At 50.6% G+C, this 17,763-nt stretch overlaps 1 protein-coding gene across 2 annotated transcripts in view; it reads left to right on the top strand.

Moving 5' to 3' along the window:
* The window catches only part of RALGAPB (Ral GTPase activating protein non-catalytic subunit beta), a 1,758,088-nt gene that overhangs the window by 822,663 nt on the left and 917,662 nt on the right, over positions 1 to 17,763 (top strand). Inside the window, exon 16 of one of the 2 annotated variants that reach the window (XM_086932393.1) lies at positions 16,541 to 16,662. In XM_086932393.1, the coding sequence (XP_086788519.1) occupies positions 16,541 to 16,662 (122 nt within the window). Of the gene's footprint in view, positions 1 to 16,528; positions 16,663 to 17,763 lie in introns of both variants that reach the window. The other variant, XM_086932392.1, reaches the window with a different exon arrangement.

Here is a 17,763-nt window from a genome sequence, read left to right as displayed (position 1 = left end):
TCCTTTCAGCCCTGGCCTACCTAATACACAAAATCCTGTCTGGGGTGGTGCTAGCACCTCCCAAGGCAGGAAACCCTTTGTCCGAGCCTCCCTCGCTGGAAGGACTCCCAGCAGCAGGATGTGAGACTTGTGTCTGTGGTGGCTGCATCCATTTTGTGATGCTGAGGCTCGAGTTAACTTTAACCGGGGTTCACAGTTACATACATGTCATGTCCCTCTAGAAGGGTGGAATGCTACCCCCGTCGCCAGAATTGGCGAGGGGGTAGTATTCCAATTCGTATGACACCTTACTCGACATGTTTTGATAATGCTATACCAAAGTTAGCATTTGACCGCGAGGTTCATAATGCACTTAAGAGTATATGGTATAGCGTTATCATGGTACAGCTATTAGGACTTGGTTCCGCAAGCTGCAAACGGGCTCAGCTCATGCCAGAGCACCATCTCACATAATTCCAAGCACTCAACCTTCAGGATTGATAAGGCCTGCCATAGGAGTGACTGATAGGAATATATGTGTCCATTTTAGGGTTAGATATAGGGATACTATATCTAAAGCAAAGGGTGATTACACCACCTTGCCCCAGCTGTCGTGCAGCCAGTTGGGTCTGTTTAGATGGCCAGCCAGGGGTGGAACAATACCTGCTTCAGCCCCTGGTAGGCCCTGGGTACACCTATGCCCTGGATACCTAAGGTATGCTGTACAGGGACTGATAAGGTGGCTCAGTACCAATTGGTAAATGCACCTAAGGTACATGCTTGTCAATTTAGAGAGAGAACAGCTAGGCTGTGGGTCTGATTAGCAGGCCCACAGCCAGGGAAAGTCGTGAACCAGTGAAGCAAAAAGCAAAAATTGGGGGTGACCATAGGATTGCAGACCCTACTCTCCTACAGGCGCCCGAGGCCTCCCTGAGCCAATGGTAGCGTCAAGACCTCCCATGCAATACGCGGTTGTTTCCCAACCCAGACGAGGGACACAAGAAGAGAGCGGAAACGCTTGGAAAAGGCCCGTGTGAGAGGGATGGGGATGTTGTCATACAGATAATGGAATTTGGGCAGAATTATCAGTTTAGCAATATCTATCCTGCCGGCCAGAGACCGTGGCAATTTAACCCATATGGCCAATTTACTTTTTAGCCAGTTAATGAGCCGACCGTAGTTCGAACTCCAGATCTCCTGCATCTCCCTGCAGAGCCAGATCCCCAAGTACCTGAACACCTCATTCGCCCAAGTAAGGGGAAAGTCCAAATTTAGCACGATTAGGGCCGGTGTTAGCACGAGGAGTGTCGATTTGGTCCAGTTAACCTGTATGCCCAACATGCCTTCGAATAAGAGGATTTTGCGTAGCACTGGGTTAAGATTAGTCTTTGGTTTGTGTATGTATAACGTGATATCATCTGCATATGTTGAGATAATCAGTCCCCTATACGAGAGGCCAAGTCCTCTAGCCGAGTGATGTTAGTGCATTCTGGAAGAGAGGGGCTCCATTGCTATCGCAAATAACAGGGGGAAAGGGGACACCCCCTGCCTGGTGACACGCACTATATGGAACAGGTCTGATATCAGGTCGTTAACCTAGAGTCAGGCAGTTGGGCTAGTGTAAAGTAGTTGAATAAACTTCAAGAAATTAGCACGTATGCCAATCCCGTAATTTTAGCCCAGTAGAAAATACGACCAGTAAGCTTGAAGTCTTCCCGCCAATATCTTTGGAGGAGATAACCACCCTTATCACCCAAACAAAGAGTGGGTGTCCTTCAGATATTATTCCAGCACGGGTTATGGCTCTTCTTAGCGATGAGCTGGGTACAGGAATTCAGCAAATACTCAATCTTTCTCTGAGCACAGGGGAAGTTCCCCAAGGCTGGAAGCAGGCTTTGGTCCGACCTCTACGTAAGAATAACGCCATTCCCTGGACCGATCTGACAAACCTGAGACCCATCTCCCTCCTCCCTTTTCTAGGGAAGCTTACTGAGAAGTTTGTAAATCGGCACTTATCTAAATATATAGAAAGTGCGGGGGGACTTGACCCTTCTCAATCGGGGTTCAGGCCCAGGCACAGCACTGAGACCGCCTTGCTCTCCGTCGCTGATGATCTTCATATGCTACAGGATAAAGGTTATTCGTTTATCCTGGTGCTTTTAGATCTGTCAGCGGCGTTTGACACTGTGTCACATGATATCATGACCTCCAGACTCATTAACATCGGTCTGGGAGGCAAGGCGCTGGCCTGGCTAAGGAGCTTTTTCACCAAGCGCACTCAGAGAGTCATACTGGGCCCATACCAGTCAGAGGAGGTGGAGATCTCAAAGGGGGTGCCGCAGGGCTCCTGCTTGAGCCCAATGCTTTTTAACATCTATGTGGCACCCCTAGCTAACATCATGAGATCCCACGGCTTTATCCCTGTATCGTATGCAGACGATACTCCACTCCTCTTCCCCTTCAAAATCATGACTCCTGAGGTGCGTAACTCCTTTTCCCGGGGGATGAAAGAGGTGGCTCGTTGGATGGCAGCAAACTTCCTTCAGTGTAACGTCTCAAAGACTGAGGTGATGCTTTTTGGAGAAGCCAAACGATTGTGGACTCCTGACTGGTGGCCTCAAGACCTAGGCCCAGTCCCTGTGCCCAAAGGGGTAGTGAAAGATCTAGGAGTCAAACTGGATCAGGAGCTCGCCCTTAAACATCATACTAATCAAGTGGTAGGCTCCTGCTTCCATGTTATTGGTCTTCTCCGAAGGGTATTCCCCCTGTTACCTGACACCACCAGGAAAACTCTAGTTCAGTCGCTTGTGTTGAGCAGACTGGACTACTGTAATGGTTTGCTGTTAGCCGCCAATGAGGGCATCATTAACAAACTCCAAGTCGTGCAGAACACGGCAGCACGCTTGGTTCTGAATGCCCCAGCACATACACCCTCAAAACCATTGCTGAACCAACTGCATTGGCTTACTGTGAAACAGAGGGTGTTGTTTAAAATGTGCTGCATCATCCATAAATGCCTCACTGGTAAAGGTCCTGACTATCTAACTAAAAAATTTGTTCCTTACATCCCCTCGAGAACTCTGAGATCTGGTGATCAAGAGTTGTTATGCGTCCCCAGGTTCTGGAAAACCAGACAAGGAGGAAGGGCTCTGTCCGTAGCCGGACCAAAGCTCTGGAACGATCTTCCTTACGACATTAGAGTCTGTAAGGAACATTTTCCTTTTAGGAAAAAATTAAAAACTTTTTTGTTTAATTACTAGTTCCGTTTAGGCATTACTTAACCTTAAGATGTAGCCTGCTTTGGTCTCAGATGCTGCTAAAGGCGCGGAGATACTCCTCAGGGAGTCGATTCCCAGCGCGTTATAAGTATGCAAATAAATAAATAAATAAATGGTAAATAGGAACGGCCATTCAAGGGAGTTGAATGCTTTGCTTGCATCTAAGAACGCAAAGAGAGCCGGCAGATTCGGGTCAAGTTGATGTAAGATTGAGAAGAAGGTAATAATAATTTATTAATCCACATTTGTAAAGCGCAAACCATCACCCGTTAGGGTCTCTAGGCACTGGGGGCCGTCGGGAAGATTAAGCAAGCTATTGCCCAGAGTCACATGGTGCTGGGCTAATCTGCCGCCGGCCCCGGGGATTGAACCGTGATCCCCAGATTCCGGAGTCAGTCACCCTGGCTGCGGCGCCACACCTCTCCCTTACGTAAGTTATGCGAAGTGGACCTGCCCGGGATGAAACTGGATTGGTCATGTCTGCAGATAGTCTGGAGCAGTGATTGCAATCTATTTGAAAGCAGTTTGCCCAATATCTTAGTGTCTATGTTGACAAGTGAGAGCAGGCGGTAGTAGTCGCACTTGTTTGCCGGTTTGTCCGGATTTACGATTGTGATTATTACAGCTTTGCACATTGTTGGGGGAAGATGGCCGCGTTCAAGGGATTCCTCATATACGCCAGCAAATCGGGAGCGAGTTCCACTGCATACGCTTTATAGAATGACGCCGGAAGTCTGTCCAAACCAGGTGCTTTGTCTCCCGGCAGGCCATTGATTACTTGGGTGATATCTTATGCTGTGAATGACTCGTCTAGGTATTTTCTGTGGGAATCGCTGAGCCAGACCAACTCAGTAGAGTCTAAGTCGGCTAGCAGCTCAGGGTTAGGGCTGTCTTGTGTCGCTATGTAAAGAGAAGTGTAGAATTGTCTCAATCCATCTAGTGTGGCCGACTGCCCCCGGACTGAATTGGAATCCTTATCTAGAAGTTCGGTGACATAGGAGGAATTGCAGTGATGTTTCAGTGTATGGTCTAAAGCTATGCCCGGAGGATCCCCTTCCCCATATCTGCGAACTCTAGCATTTTTACCCAGGAAAATTGTTTCACGAGTTGCGTCCTCGTCGTATTCAGAGATTTTAGCACAGATAATGGCTAAGGGGGCTGGCAGACCAGTGCTATGATATAGTGACTTCGCTAGGTGTATCTCACTCTCTATCCGTTCTAAAGTTGACCTGATAGATTTTAATACCCCAGATTGTTTGGCTATGCAAGTGGCACGAATGACCGACTTAAAGGCTTCCCACAATGTGGAGGGTGAGTCTACTGATTTTTCATTTATCGCAAAATATTGAAGGAGTTCTTTGCGTACCTCTTCCTTAAATACTGTGTCATGTAACGCATACGGTGGCAGGCGCCAGCTAAAAGCGTGCGGTGCAGTTAGTGGTATGGTCCAGGTAAGCAACACCGTAGTGTGGTCAGTCAGGGTGTGTGGTATGTGTTTGGTGCTAATGGTCCAGGAGGCTATGTCCTGTGAAATTAACCAACTAGTCTAGACCATGCATTGTGACAAAAAGATCTGCACATTCCCCCTCTGGTTTGCGGGTGCCAGGAGCGCTAGATGTCCACCACCCCATATTCCTGCCCTATGGAGTTGAGCATGTATGTGGTCTTAGGGTCTAGTTGTTGGGAGGTCCCTACCTAGTCCAGGGAGTCGTCCTGCATGACTGCATTGAAATCACTGCCCCTGAGTACCTTGTCTGCGCCCAGGAGAGTGATCTTGGACCAAATCTTTTCAAATAACATTGGGTCACTACATTGGGCCCACATACAGCAGCTAGAGTCATTAGAGTCATGTGCAGAGTACATTGCAGGAGAACAAAACTGCCTTTAGGGTCGAGGACCGAATTGGTGGTAGTCCAGCCAACTTTTTGCAGATCAGGATAGCAGTTCCTCTGGCATAATTGGAATAAACTGCTGAGTAAATCTCGCCCCCATATCTGTTGTCTAGCTTAGTGTTGGCCGTGCACCAAACCATCCAAGCATTTGTTACCGAAACCTGCAGGAACCATGCCATCTACTCCTAAACACCCGGAGGCGAGTAAAAAACCAACTCCTATGACTCCGGAACCACGTCCTCCGGAACCTAAAAAACCCTCGGTTTCCGAAGAAGCAACCAGCTCCAAAAACAACTACAGAGCCTGTAAAGCACCACAAAACCGTACCAGAACCGGTGCCTCATAAGTCTACTGAACCGAGAAAGTCAGTGCCAAAAGAGCAGCCTGTGCCGCAAGAACTTTTTATACCTGATTCAAAACAAGACTGTTGTCAAGGACCCCAAGACTGGTCAACTCCCCCTCAGCTCTAAGAAGAGACCTTTGAATGCACCTGCACCAGCCCCACCACCTAAGAAGAGGGGTATTGTTACATCTCCCCTCAGGGTCCCTTCACCACCACCACCTCCTTAACCACCTCCACCACCACCTCCTTCACCACCTTCTCCACCACCACCACATCATTCTCCTACACCATCTCCACCAGGGAATGATGATGATACTTCTGATGAAGGAGACAGGGAACATGAGGAACCACTAGGGGATCACAGTCCACCTTCTTCCCCTGAACCCTGGTATGAGTATAATACACTGGATGTTTCTAATGCTCCACAGGAGGACATATACCCTTCTAGGCCTTCTCCTCCAGAGGACACAATAGGCTTTAACCAGCTGCTTCACAGAGCTGCTCAGTACCATGGGGTTAGCTTACACACAGACCCTATAGAAGAGGATTTCCTGATGGACACTTTTGACACCTCACAAAGGTCCACCTCTATTTTACCAATGATAAAAGGGGTAATTAAGCATGCACCAGAAGTATTCAAAGATCCTGTGTGGGCTAGAGTTATTAACCCCAGGATCGGCAAAAAGTATAAAGCTGCTCCTGGAGACCCAGCCTATATTAAAGGCCCCAAATCATTAGGCTCACTGGTAGTCTCTAATGCCAGAAAAAGGGCCAACTCCCAAACATCAGGAGATACTCCACCCCCTGATAAGGAATCCAAGCTCTTAGACGCCTCAGGCAAAAGAACAGCTTCACAGGCAGCTAATATTTGGTGTAGCCAAAACTCAAGCTCTGTTGGACAAGGCACATTACGACAAACTGGAGGCCCTATTGCAACACCTACCAGATAAATATCAAAACCGGGCTAAACCTCTTATACAAGAGGGTAAAATCATTACTAACACCTCCATTTGTTGTGCTCTGGATGTAGCTGATACCGCCTCTAGAGCAGTCAATACAAGTGTACTTCTGCGTAGACATGCGTGACTACGCATTTACGGTTTTAAAACTGAAGTACAAACAGCCATTTTAAACCAGCCTTTCGACCAAGAGCATTTAATTGGCCCTATTGTAGATTCTTCATTAGAGAAAATTTTAAAAAGACACGGACACAGCCAAACATATGGGAGCCTTGCAATATCAAGCTCCCAGACATTCTTTTCGTTGCTCATTTTACAGAGGTACCTCCGGAGGCTACTCCTCTGATAACCCTACCACTTCTTACAAAGCTCCCACCCAGTCTACCTTTACCAAAGGTTACAAAAGAGGTGGTTACAGAGGCAATAACAATAAGGGAAGAGGCAAAACCAATAACACCAGGTCTGTGTCCACCCCTACCCAATGACTTCCCTCCACTCCCCCCAGAACATTCCAATCCTGTCGGTGGGGGGGGGGAATACAACACTTCCTTCCTGTCTGGAACAACATCACCACAGACAGGTGGGTAAGGCAAATAGTTCAATCAGGCTACTGCCTAGAACTCACATCTACTCCCCCAAACATACCACCCAGCCAGCGTCAAATGTCACTAGATCATTTATCACTGCTAAAACAAGAGGTCATCTCCCTTCTGCAAAAAACTTGCAATAGAACTAGTACCACTACATCAACAAAATACAGGGCTTTACTCCCTGTACTTCCTCATTCCAAAAAAAGGACGGCTCACTAAGACCCATCCTAGATCTCGGAACCCTAAACCTATACATACAATCGGACCACTTTCACATGGTCATGCTTCAACAGGTTCTCCCTCTACTGAAATAAGGCGATTTCCTTGTTACTCTAGATCTCAAGGACGCCTACTTTCATATTCCCATTCACACCTCTCACAGAAAGTATCTCAGGTTGGTAGTGGACGGTAAGCATTAACAGTTCAAGGTACTCCCATTCGGAGTCACCACAGCACCCAGAGTTTTCACCAAGTGTCTAGCAGTAGATGCAGCTCATCTAAGGAGGCATCATATTCATGTGTACCCCCACCTAGACGACTGGCTCTTAAAAGCCAAGTCGTACAACCAGTGCTTACAACACACTCCCGCTACAATCCAGCTACTTCACGGCTTGGGGTTTACCATAAACCATCCAAAGTCTCACCTGCAACCGTCCCACATACATCAATACCTAGGGGCAACATTAAATACCTTAAAGGCACTTGCATATCCCAATCCAGCCAGATCCCAATCCAACCACAACACTCTCTCCCAGCCCGAGTGTTCATGCAGCTAATAGGGATGATGGCTTCTTGCATTTTCAGTCCCTCACGCATGACTCCAAATGCGTCCTCTACAGGAATGTCTAGCACGTCAGTGGAACCAGGCTCAAGGTCAGCTAACAGATCTGGTGTTGATGGACGGTCGCACTCATCGCTCTCTGCAGTGGTGGAACACCAAAAACCTTTCCAAAGGGCAACCGTTCATCAAGCTAGTTCCACAGAAAGTGCTAACAGCAGACGCATCGCTCTCCGGCTGGGGAGCTCATCTCTTGCATCACACCATACAGAGCACGTGGACACCCCAACAAAGGTTGCTCCACGTCCGTCATCTGGAATTGCAAGCCATATTCCTAGCATTAAAATCCTTCCAGAAACACATTCTGGCCAAAGCTGTCCTAGTCCGCACAGACAATATGACAGCAGTGTACAACATAGGAAAGCAAGGCGGGACACACTCTCTCCATCTCTCCCACCTAGCTCAGAGCATATGGAGATGGGCCATTCCTCAAAAAAAAATCTCCTAGCTCAACACGTTCCAGGAGTCCAAAACTTCATAGCAGATCTCTTGAGTCGTCAAACACAACACACTGACCTGTGGGAACTGCATCCGCAAGTTCTTCAACCATTTTTCCAGATGTGGGGGCACCCTGAGATAGATCTCTTCGCAACCCACGAACACGCCAAATGCCCAAGCTTCGCCGCCAGGTATCCACACCCATTGTCCAAAGGCAATGCAATATGGATGAATTGGTCATGCAGATTTGCGTACGCTTTTCCGCCTCTCCCACTCATTCCACTGGTGGTGCGCAAACTACAGCAACACTCACTGACGTCCAGATCCAGCACAACTCAACCTAGCAATCTGGCTCCTGAAATTTTAGAGTTTGATAACCTTAACCTTCCTCCTGATTGCATGAATATTATCAAAGAAGCTATACACCCAACCACTAGAGCTTGCTATGCAGCCAAGTGGAAAAGATTTGTTATATACTGTAACAATAACAACATCAATCCCTTAGATGTGTCAATCCAACACATCATATGTTACCTGCTACTTCTCCAAAGGTCTAGCCTAGCATACACATCTATCTGAAAGAGACACGTTAGTGATAGATTCCTTACCTTAGAATATCCCCAGGCGTCAGACTGGATCCGGAAAGTTTTGCGTAGCAGTACCCTTGCGCGTCGGCAGGCGTCGTCTGCGGCTCCGCGTCCGTAGTAGGCGTCGTGGGCGCCGTGATGATGTCGTCCGAGTACTTAGACGCCGCCTCCGCGTGCTGACGTCAGTTCTTCTTTTTTCCGCGCCAGCCAGCGCAGATCTGGAAAGAGCAGTTCCCTAGTCACTTTTTGACTAAACTTTTTGATCTTTTTGATCCATTTCGAAGTCTTTACGACTCCGACGGTGCCGTTAGGGATGCCCGGCTTCAAGCATTGCGACGAGTGCGACCGTACCATGTCGGTCACGGATCCCCACCGCTTGTGCCTGATGTGTTTGGGCATCGACCATGACGACGAGGCCTGCTCCGACTGTCGGGCCCTCTCGAGGAAGGCCAGGCGGGAGCGGTCCCGCAGGCGACTCGAGATCCGCCAGTCGGCCCCGCGCCGTGTGAGGTCCCGGTCCCACGGGAGGTCGAGGGACAGGTCGCGGGGACGGAGCCGTCACAGCTCCGGGAGTCGGCGCCACTCCTCCGGGTCCAAGTCGTCAGGTAAGAAGCATAAGAAGGCGAAGAGACATCATCGCTCTTCTGACTCCCCCCCGGCGCTCGCGCAACGCGGCCGGGGGTTCGGGTGACACCGCCCACGCGGCTCCTCGCGAGTCGCGGGCGCCGCGTTCGGCCCCATACCCCCCGGTCCCTGGGCTGAACGCGACGCTGGAGGAGATCGAGCGCTTCCTCATGGCCATGAGGTCCCTTTCTCCTCCGACGGGTTCCGCGGCGCCTTCGGGCCCAGTGAACCCGTCTGGGGCCCTAGTGGGTCGGGGGCTACGACCCCGACGCCGTCGGGTGCTTCGGCCTCGACGCCGCCGGCGCCTTCGGGCCCGGCGCCACAGGGCTCCACGATCCCGACGCCGCCGCTGCCCTCGGGCTCGGCGCCGCAGGGTACAGCGGCCCCGGCGTCGTCGGTGCCTTCGGGCCCGGCGCCGCAGGGCGCCGCTGGGCCCTCGACGGGCGATGGATCGTCACCGGTGGACCTTACGACGTCCCCGGCGTCGATCCGTGTGGTGTCCCCTCCGGCGCCGTCCTCGGGCGGCGCCGTCCCCGATGCCTCCTCTCACTGGGTTCCGACGTCGGGTCGACGCCTGCCGGCGCCGCTCTCGACGCCGTTCGGAGAATTTCAATTCTATGAACCCACCCCATTCACTTATGACCCTGAATCTCAGGAGGTGGGGGGCGAGGAGAATTGGGAGGGGTCTGAGGACCCTCTGACAAGGGAATGTCAGTCTAACATGGACTGGACAGGAGACCTTGGGGAGGCCAGTGGCCTGGACACCTCTCCAGACACTGGATTCGTCTCTCCTCCTACCGTGGCTTCGGAGGAGGGCGCGACATATAGTGTGGTGTTGATGAGGGCTGCTAAGGCCTTGGGCCTTGAGCTCCCCGTCGCGGCCGTGAGGGCTAACCTCCTCACTGAGGTCCTTAAGCCGCAGTCATGCTCTATGGAGCCTCTGCTGCCGTTTAATGAGGCCTTGACGGACGTTCTTTTGGGCACTTGGTCCAGGCCCGCTACAGGTTCGCCTGTAGATAGGAACGTGGCCAGACGCCACCGCCCGGCCCCGGGCGACCCATGTTTCCTGTCCACCCATCCCACCCCCGAGAGTCTGGTTATCCAGGCCTCTAACTCCCAGACCGCCTTCCCGACGGCTCCCCCCGATCGGGAATCCAAGAGGTACGAGGCCTATGGCAAGAAGGTTTTCTCGTCCCTTAGCTGTGGACTGCGGTCTTCCAACACCGCATGCCTCTTGGGCCGTTACACCCACTCTCTGTGGGAAACGGTGGCGGAGGTGCTGCCAGAGTGTCCGTTGGAGGTACGGGCCAAACTCGGCCAAGCCCTACTGGAAGGCCGGGACGCAGCGAAGTATTCAATCAGGTGCGGACTGGATACTACTGACTCGCTGGGAAGAGCGATGGCTACGACGGTGGCGATACGACGCCACGCCTGGCTGAGATCCGCCAACTTCTCGGCAGACGTCCAGAATACACTCATGGACATGCCGGTCGATGGCCGTCGCCTCTTTGGCGACAAGGCAGACCACGCGCTTGAGCGTTTTAAGGACTCCAGGGCTACGGCCAAGTCCTTGGGCCTCTCGGCCCCGCGCCAGAAAATGGGTGCCTTTCGCCCCTTTCGTGGCCAAGGAAGGGGCGTCCCCACACGTGCCGCCAGCCACTCGCCGCAAACAGTCGTTCAGCGCGGCGGCGGCCGTGGGAACCGCCGTGGAGGCGGTCGGGGGACCAAGCGGAGCCAGTCCACACCTGCCCCCGCAGCATCCGCCTCTAAACCCTCCTAGTCCGTGCTTTTCGGCCCATGTGACGCCAGTGGGAGGCAGGGTTCGCCATCACCACTCTCACTGGCACACTGTCACTTTGGACAGGTGGGTGCTGCAGATCGTCCGGAGGGGCTACTCCCTCCCCTTCGAGACGACTCCTCAAGCCATGCCACCGCAACACCACCGCGTATCGAGGGATCACTTGCGGCTCCTGCAGGAGGAAGTTTCGGCCCTCTTGGCCAAGGGGGCCATCGAGCGCGTTCCTGGGCCAGAAGTAGGTCGTGGTTGCTACTCCCACTACTTCCTGGAACCCAAGAGGGGCAAAGGGGACCTACGCCCTATCTTGGATCTGAGGAACGTCAACGGCTTCCTCCGGAAGGAGAAGTTCAAAATGCTGACCTTGGCTCAAGTATTGGCTGCCCTAGACCCAGGAGACTGGATGGTAGCGTTGGACTTGCAGGACGCATATTTCCACATCCCCGTCCTGCCGGCCCACCGGCGTGACCTGCGGTTCACGGTAGGCCACGAGCACTTTCAGTTTACCGTGCTCCCCTTCGGCCTTACCAGCGCCCCACGGGTGTTCACGAAGGTGATGGCGGTGGTCGCAGCTCACCTGCGCAGGTTAGGGGTGTCAGTCTTCCCCTACCTAGACGACTGGTTGTTGAAGGCGGGCTCGCCCCAGGCAGTCGTCAGCCACCTCCAGACTACGGCGGATCTCCTGCACCAGCTGGGATTTTCCGTCAATGTGCCGAAGTCACACCTGTGCCCCTCTCAGAAGCTCCTTTTCATCGGAGCGGTTCTCGACTCGGCGCAGTTTCGGGTTTACCCGCCCGAACAGCGGGTCCGGGATATACAGGCTCTGATTCCGGTCTTTCGGCCGTTATCCCGGGTTTCGGTCAGGTTGACGCTGCGGCTTCTGGGGCTGATGGCCTCCTGCATCCTTCTGGTGCCTCACGCACGGTGGCGGATGCGGGCTCTGCAGTGGGACCTGAAGTTTCAGTGGGCCCAGCACCGGGGCAACCTGTCCGACCATGTCCTGATCTCGGAGGGCACTGCGAGACAGCTGCAGTGGTGGCTCACGGACCGCGATTGGGTCAACGGTAGATCCCTCTCACTTCCCCAACCGGAGCAGGTAGTTGTGATGGACGCGTCCCTCCAGGGCTGGGGAGGCCACTTGGGAGAGGCGGAGATCAGGGGACTCTGGTCTCCGGCGGAGTCCCGGCTCCATATCAACCTGTTGGAGCTGCGGGCGATTCGTCTGGCACTGAAGGCATTCCTCCCGTCTGTCCGAGGGAGTGCAGTGCAGGTGTTGACCGACAACACTACCGCCATGTGGTACTGCAACAAACAGGGCGGAGTGGGGTCATGGACCCTTTGCCAGGAGGCTCTGCGTCTCTGGCAATGGCTGGAACATCAGGGCGTGACTCTGGTGGTTCAACACCTGGCCGGTTCTCTGAACGCCAGGGCGGACGAACTCAGCCGTCTGTGCTCGATGGATCACGAATGGCGTCTGAACTCGGACGTGGCGCAAGGCCTCTTTCTGCGATGGGGAGAGCCTTGGTTAGATCTATTCGTCACCGAAGAGAACGCGCAATGTCATCAGTTCTGCGCGTTGGAATTTCCAAGGCGGCGCTCGCTCGAAGACGCTTTTCGTCGCGAGTGGAGCTGCGGTCTGTTGTACGCCTTTCCGCCTATACCTCTTCTGCCCAGAGTGCTGAAGAAGATCAAGCGCGACCGGACGCAAGTCATCCTTGTGGCTCCGGACTGGGCTCGAAGGTACTGGTATCCCGAGCTACTCAGCATGTCAGTCGATCCCCCGATTCGTCTGCCTCTTCAGGAGGACCTTCTGTCGCAGCAGCGGGGGACGGTCCTCCACCCGAACCTGTCCAATCTCCACCTCCATGCTTGGAGGTTGAGCGGCGACAGTTGAGGCCATTTGACTTGCCTCCTGAAGTTTGCAACATCATTCTGGCAGCCAGGCGTCCCTCCACAAAGACGGTATACGCCTGCAGGTGGAACAGATTTGTGGCATGGTGCACAGCAAAGGCTGTGGATCCTCTCAATGCCCCTCTCTCTGAGGTTCTTCTCTTCCTTCTTTCTCTTGCCCAGCAGGGCTCTGCTCTGGACACTATCAAGGGCTATCTTTCGGCTCTTTCAGCCTTTCTGAGGCTGCCTGACCAACCTTCTTTTTTCAAGTCCCCTATTGTTAACAGATTCCTGAAAGGCATCACTCATACCTTTCCTCCTGTTCCTTTCGTGATGCCTCAGTGGGACTTGAACCTGGTTCATACCTTTCTGATGTGCGCTCCCTTTGAGCCACTTCATAACTGTCCACTTCGCCTTCTTTCTTTGAAGACTGCCTTCCTGGTAGCCATCACCTCTGCCAGGAGAGTGAGTGAGCTCCAGGCCCTCTCTTGTAAGCCTCCTTTCCTGTCAGTCCATCCGGACAAGGTTGTTTTGAGGACTAGACCCTCCTTCTTGCCAAAGGTGGTCACGGCCTTCCACATTGGGCAGTCCATCACATTGCCCACCTTCTTTCCGCCTCAGCACCCCACGAGAGAGGAGGAGAGGCTCCACCGTCTGGACCCAAAACGTGCGCTCTCGTTCTATCTGGATCGCACACGCCAGTTCCGGGTGGATGATCAACTCTTTGTTGGGTACGCGGGCGCTAAGAAAGGGAAATCGGTGCACAAGAGGACCATCTCTCGATGGATTATCATGTGCATTCAGGCGTGTTACTCCTTGGCTAAGAAGGAACCACCTGTTGGGCTGCGGGCTCATTCCACTCGAGCCACGGCCACTACAACTGCCTTGGGCCGAGGTGTGCCCTTGCAGGACATTTGCCAGGCAGCTACGTGGGCCTCGTTGCACACGTTTGCTAGACACTACTGCCTGGACAGTCAAGTCCGGAGAGACGGCTACTTTGGCCGCTCCGTTCTCCAGGACTTTCTGGTGTAATTATTGGTTCGCAGACCCACCACCACGGGGATGGTATAGCTGGGGTATCTATTCTAAGGTAAGGAATCTATCACTAACGTGTCTCTTTCAGATGCACAAGTTACTACTTGTGTAACGATATATCTGTAAGAGACATTAGTTAGTGATAGATTCCTTACCGACCCACCCATCCTCCCCGTTCTGCGAACCGATATCTAGGGTTAAGGTCACTCCCTTTCAGGGCCCTAGATTCTTGGCACCAGTGTCGGTTTTTGTCATGGCTCTGCGCTTCTGGCACGGAAAAGCTGTGGCTAAGAACTGACGTCAGCACGCGGAGGCGGCGTCTAAGTACTCCGACGACGTCATCACGGCGCCCACGACGCCTACGACGGACGCGGAGCCGCAGACGACGCCTGCCGACACGCAAGGGTACTGCTACGCAAAACTTTCCGGATCCAGTCTGACGCCTGGGGATATTCTAAGGTAAGAAATCTATCACTAACTAATGTCTCTTACAGATATATCGTTACACAAGTAGTAACTTGTGCATTAGGTTGCACCTTGCTACTATTGCAGCTTACTTGCAAAATAGACAACACTTGTCATTATTTAGAGTACCATCAAAGCCTTCATGGAAGCACTCAAAAGAATCATTCCACCTAGATTACCACTCTCACCTGTTTATAACCTAAATATTGTCCTCACAAGACTCATGGGGCCTCCGTTCAAACCTATGCACACATGTGAATTACAATTCCTTACATGGAAAGTAGCTTTCCTAGTAGCCATTACTTCTCTTAAGAGTCAGTGAGCTTCAAGCACTTACCATTAAAGAACCATTTTTGCAAATAAAACATAATAAAGTGGTTCTTAGGACAAACCCAAAATTCCTACCAAAAGCCATTTCTCCTTTTCATGTCAACCAGTCTAAAGAGTTGCCAATATTTTTCTCGCAACCACAAACTGTCTCAGAAAGGGCTCTATACACCCTAGATGTTAAAAGAGCATTCTTATATTATATTGACAGGACAAAACCTTTTCCTAAAACCAAACAACTATTTGTGTCCTTCTCTCCACCACATAAAGGCAATCCTATATCAAAATCTGGAATTGCAAGGTGGATTGTCAAATGCATTCAAAGTTGCCATCAAAAAGCAAAAGGTACCTTAACTATTCCACCTAAAGCCCACTCTACAAGAAAAATAGGGGCTTCAATGGCTTTCTTAGGGAACATTCCCTTATATGACATCTGCAAAGCAGCTACGTGGTCTACACCACACACATTCATAAAACATTATTGTGTAGATGTGCAAGCAAAGCAACAAGCTAGTGTGGGCCAAGCTGTATTCAAAACATTATTTCAAACAACTGCAACAGATACTGGTGGTGGCTGCTAAGGTGGAGTACTGCTATACAATCTATGCACAGTGTGTAATCTGCAGCTCATATGCCTCGAACGGAAAATGCTATTTACCAGTATACATCTGTTCTTGGCATGTAGAGCTGCAGAGTTGCACACGCCCACCCGCCTCCCCTGCTAACTAGATCTGTTCCAGTATTATATTATTTAGATACAGCATACATTTGCCTCTTTTTTTTCCTCACAAAACTCCATAATTTCCCTTACTGGCGAAAAAACTATCTAAAGATGGAGCCGATGCCCATGCGCACTATGGTCCACAGGAGAAATCCCCTATCTCATGACTTCCAAAGACTTTTCCAGGACAATAACAAAGTGCAAACATCCAAGCCCAACACCAGATGGCGACCTATGCACAGTGTGTAACTCAGCAGTTTTACATGCTAAGAACAGATGCATACTGGTGAGTAGCGTTTTCCTTATCTTCGTTTACAAATAGGCAGTTGGTATAAGTGTACAGGCACAAATTTTACTCATGGTTTTAGATCACATTATCTAATTGTACTATTTATTATTATATTGTATTATTTCTAGACATTAAAATACATTTTGTTATTAACTCTGTTCAAGCAATTAGGAGCTTATATGCCATTTCAAACTAAAATTGTAAATGATAATAAATAAAGTCTGCTTTATTTGTGCACGCAATTTTGATTGGAAATGTTTAACGTGGTTGGAAATGTTTAACGTGGTGGAAAAATTGTATGATATTTAATTAACCTAAGAAAGCCTGTTTCTCGGTTGTGCTGATTGATGATATAGTTTACTTCCTCGTTCCCTATGTCATTCCTGCAGCTCTGTTGGTTTCTGTGTAGTGTCTTGCTGGGCTTCAAGTAGCTAATGCTTTTTCGTGTGTTTTTTTTGATTTTGGATTTAAATTGTAGCTCTTAATACAGATACTGCAGCAGGACTCCTGATGCGTAGCATTCACTTGGTAACACAAAGACTGAACTCGCAGTGGAGACAGGATATGAGTATATCGTTGGCAGCACTGGAGCTTCTGTCTGGATTGGCAAAGGTCAGCATTTTTATTGTTGTGGTTGAATATTAATTTGATCTGAAATGTTACTGAACATGTAAGGCCACTTGATGATCATGTTTTCATTGCCTCCATTCAATCTTTCACTTTTATGAGCGATGGTCAGTCACATTACTGTACTCTCAGCACAGTGCTGACTGAAGCTTAGATGGATTCCAATATTTTTAGGCCTTGTTCTGCTGTTACTGTTTAGAACCAGTTTAGAACCCAATGACAATAGTTGCAATTCCTTGTGGGATCCTGCTGTGCCCAATTAATCCTATCCCGGTCGCTCAGCATCTGTATTTCCCCGCTGTGGGAAGACTGGACACTGTTTTACTTGCTGCAAAATCTGTCTGGTAAAATCTCACGAGGCTGAGGCTGCAAGCATCCTGTTCCATGCATGGGAGAGCATAGCACATTCCCCCAAACGCGGCCCACAAAATCTGCTGTGCTTGATGCCGTAAAAACCTCCTACATTCTCCCCTTCTATTTACTATCTACCTAGAGCAGCTGGTAATTTGAAGTGGATTTTTTTAGCTGAATTAGGACACAGCAAGCACATTTTAACCTGGTAAATATGTGTCTGCATATTATGCCCCCTTCCGGGGATACAAATTCCTAACACCCGGATTTCTGTGCACGGATACTTGGTCACCGCATAATAATCTGGCTTCTTTGTAATGTGGCTTCTGATGGATACTTCTGACCGCAGATTCCACATCTTGTGAACACCCCCAGGTGCCAGACTCGATCCAGAGATTTTTCTCAGGATTGAATGTTTGTGCCAGCAGGTTGCGTCATGCAGCTTTCCGTCAACTTTACACCGCCTGGAAGTGGTGACAGAGAATCATAAATATGCCAACCTTGCAGACTCATCAGTTTCTTTCTTTCTGAGCCTTTGCACTCAAATCTGAAGCTCGCTCCCTCAACTTTTTCTCATCGGTTTGACAATTTGTTTCCTCAAGATGTCCTACAGTGTGCAAGGGAAGATGTACCCTGCCAAAACTACAGGGTTTAAACCATATAGGGACTGTCACAAGTAGATGTCTATGACTGATCCCTGACCAGGTATGTCTCTGACACCTCAGGTCTTCAAAT

This window comes from Lissotriton vulgaris, chromosome 7 (assembly GCF_964263255.1).
Source record: "Lissotriton vulgaris chromosome 7, aLisVul1.2, whole genome shotgun sequence".
Lineage (NCBI taxonomy): Eukaryota > Metazoa > Chordata > Amphibia > Caudata > Salamandridae > Lissotriton > Lissotriton vulgaris.
This window is presented reverse-complemented; position numbering and strand designations above follow the sequence as displayed.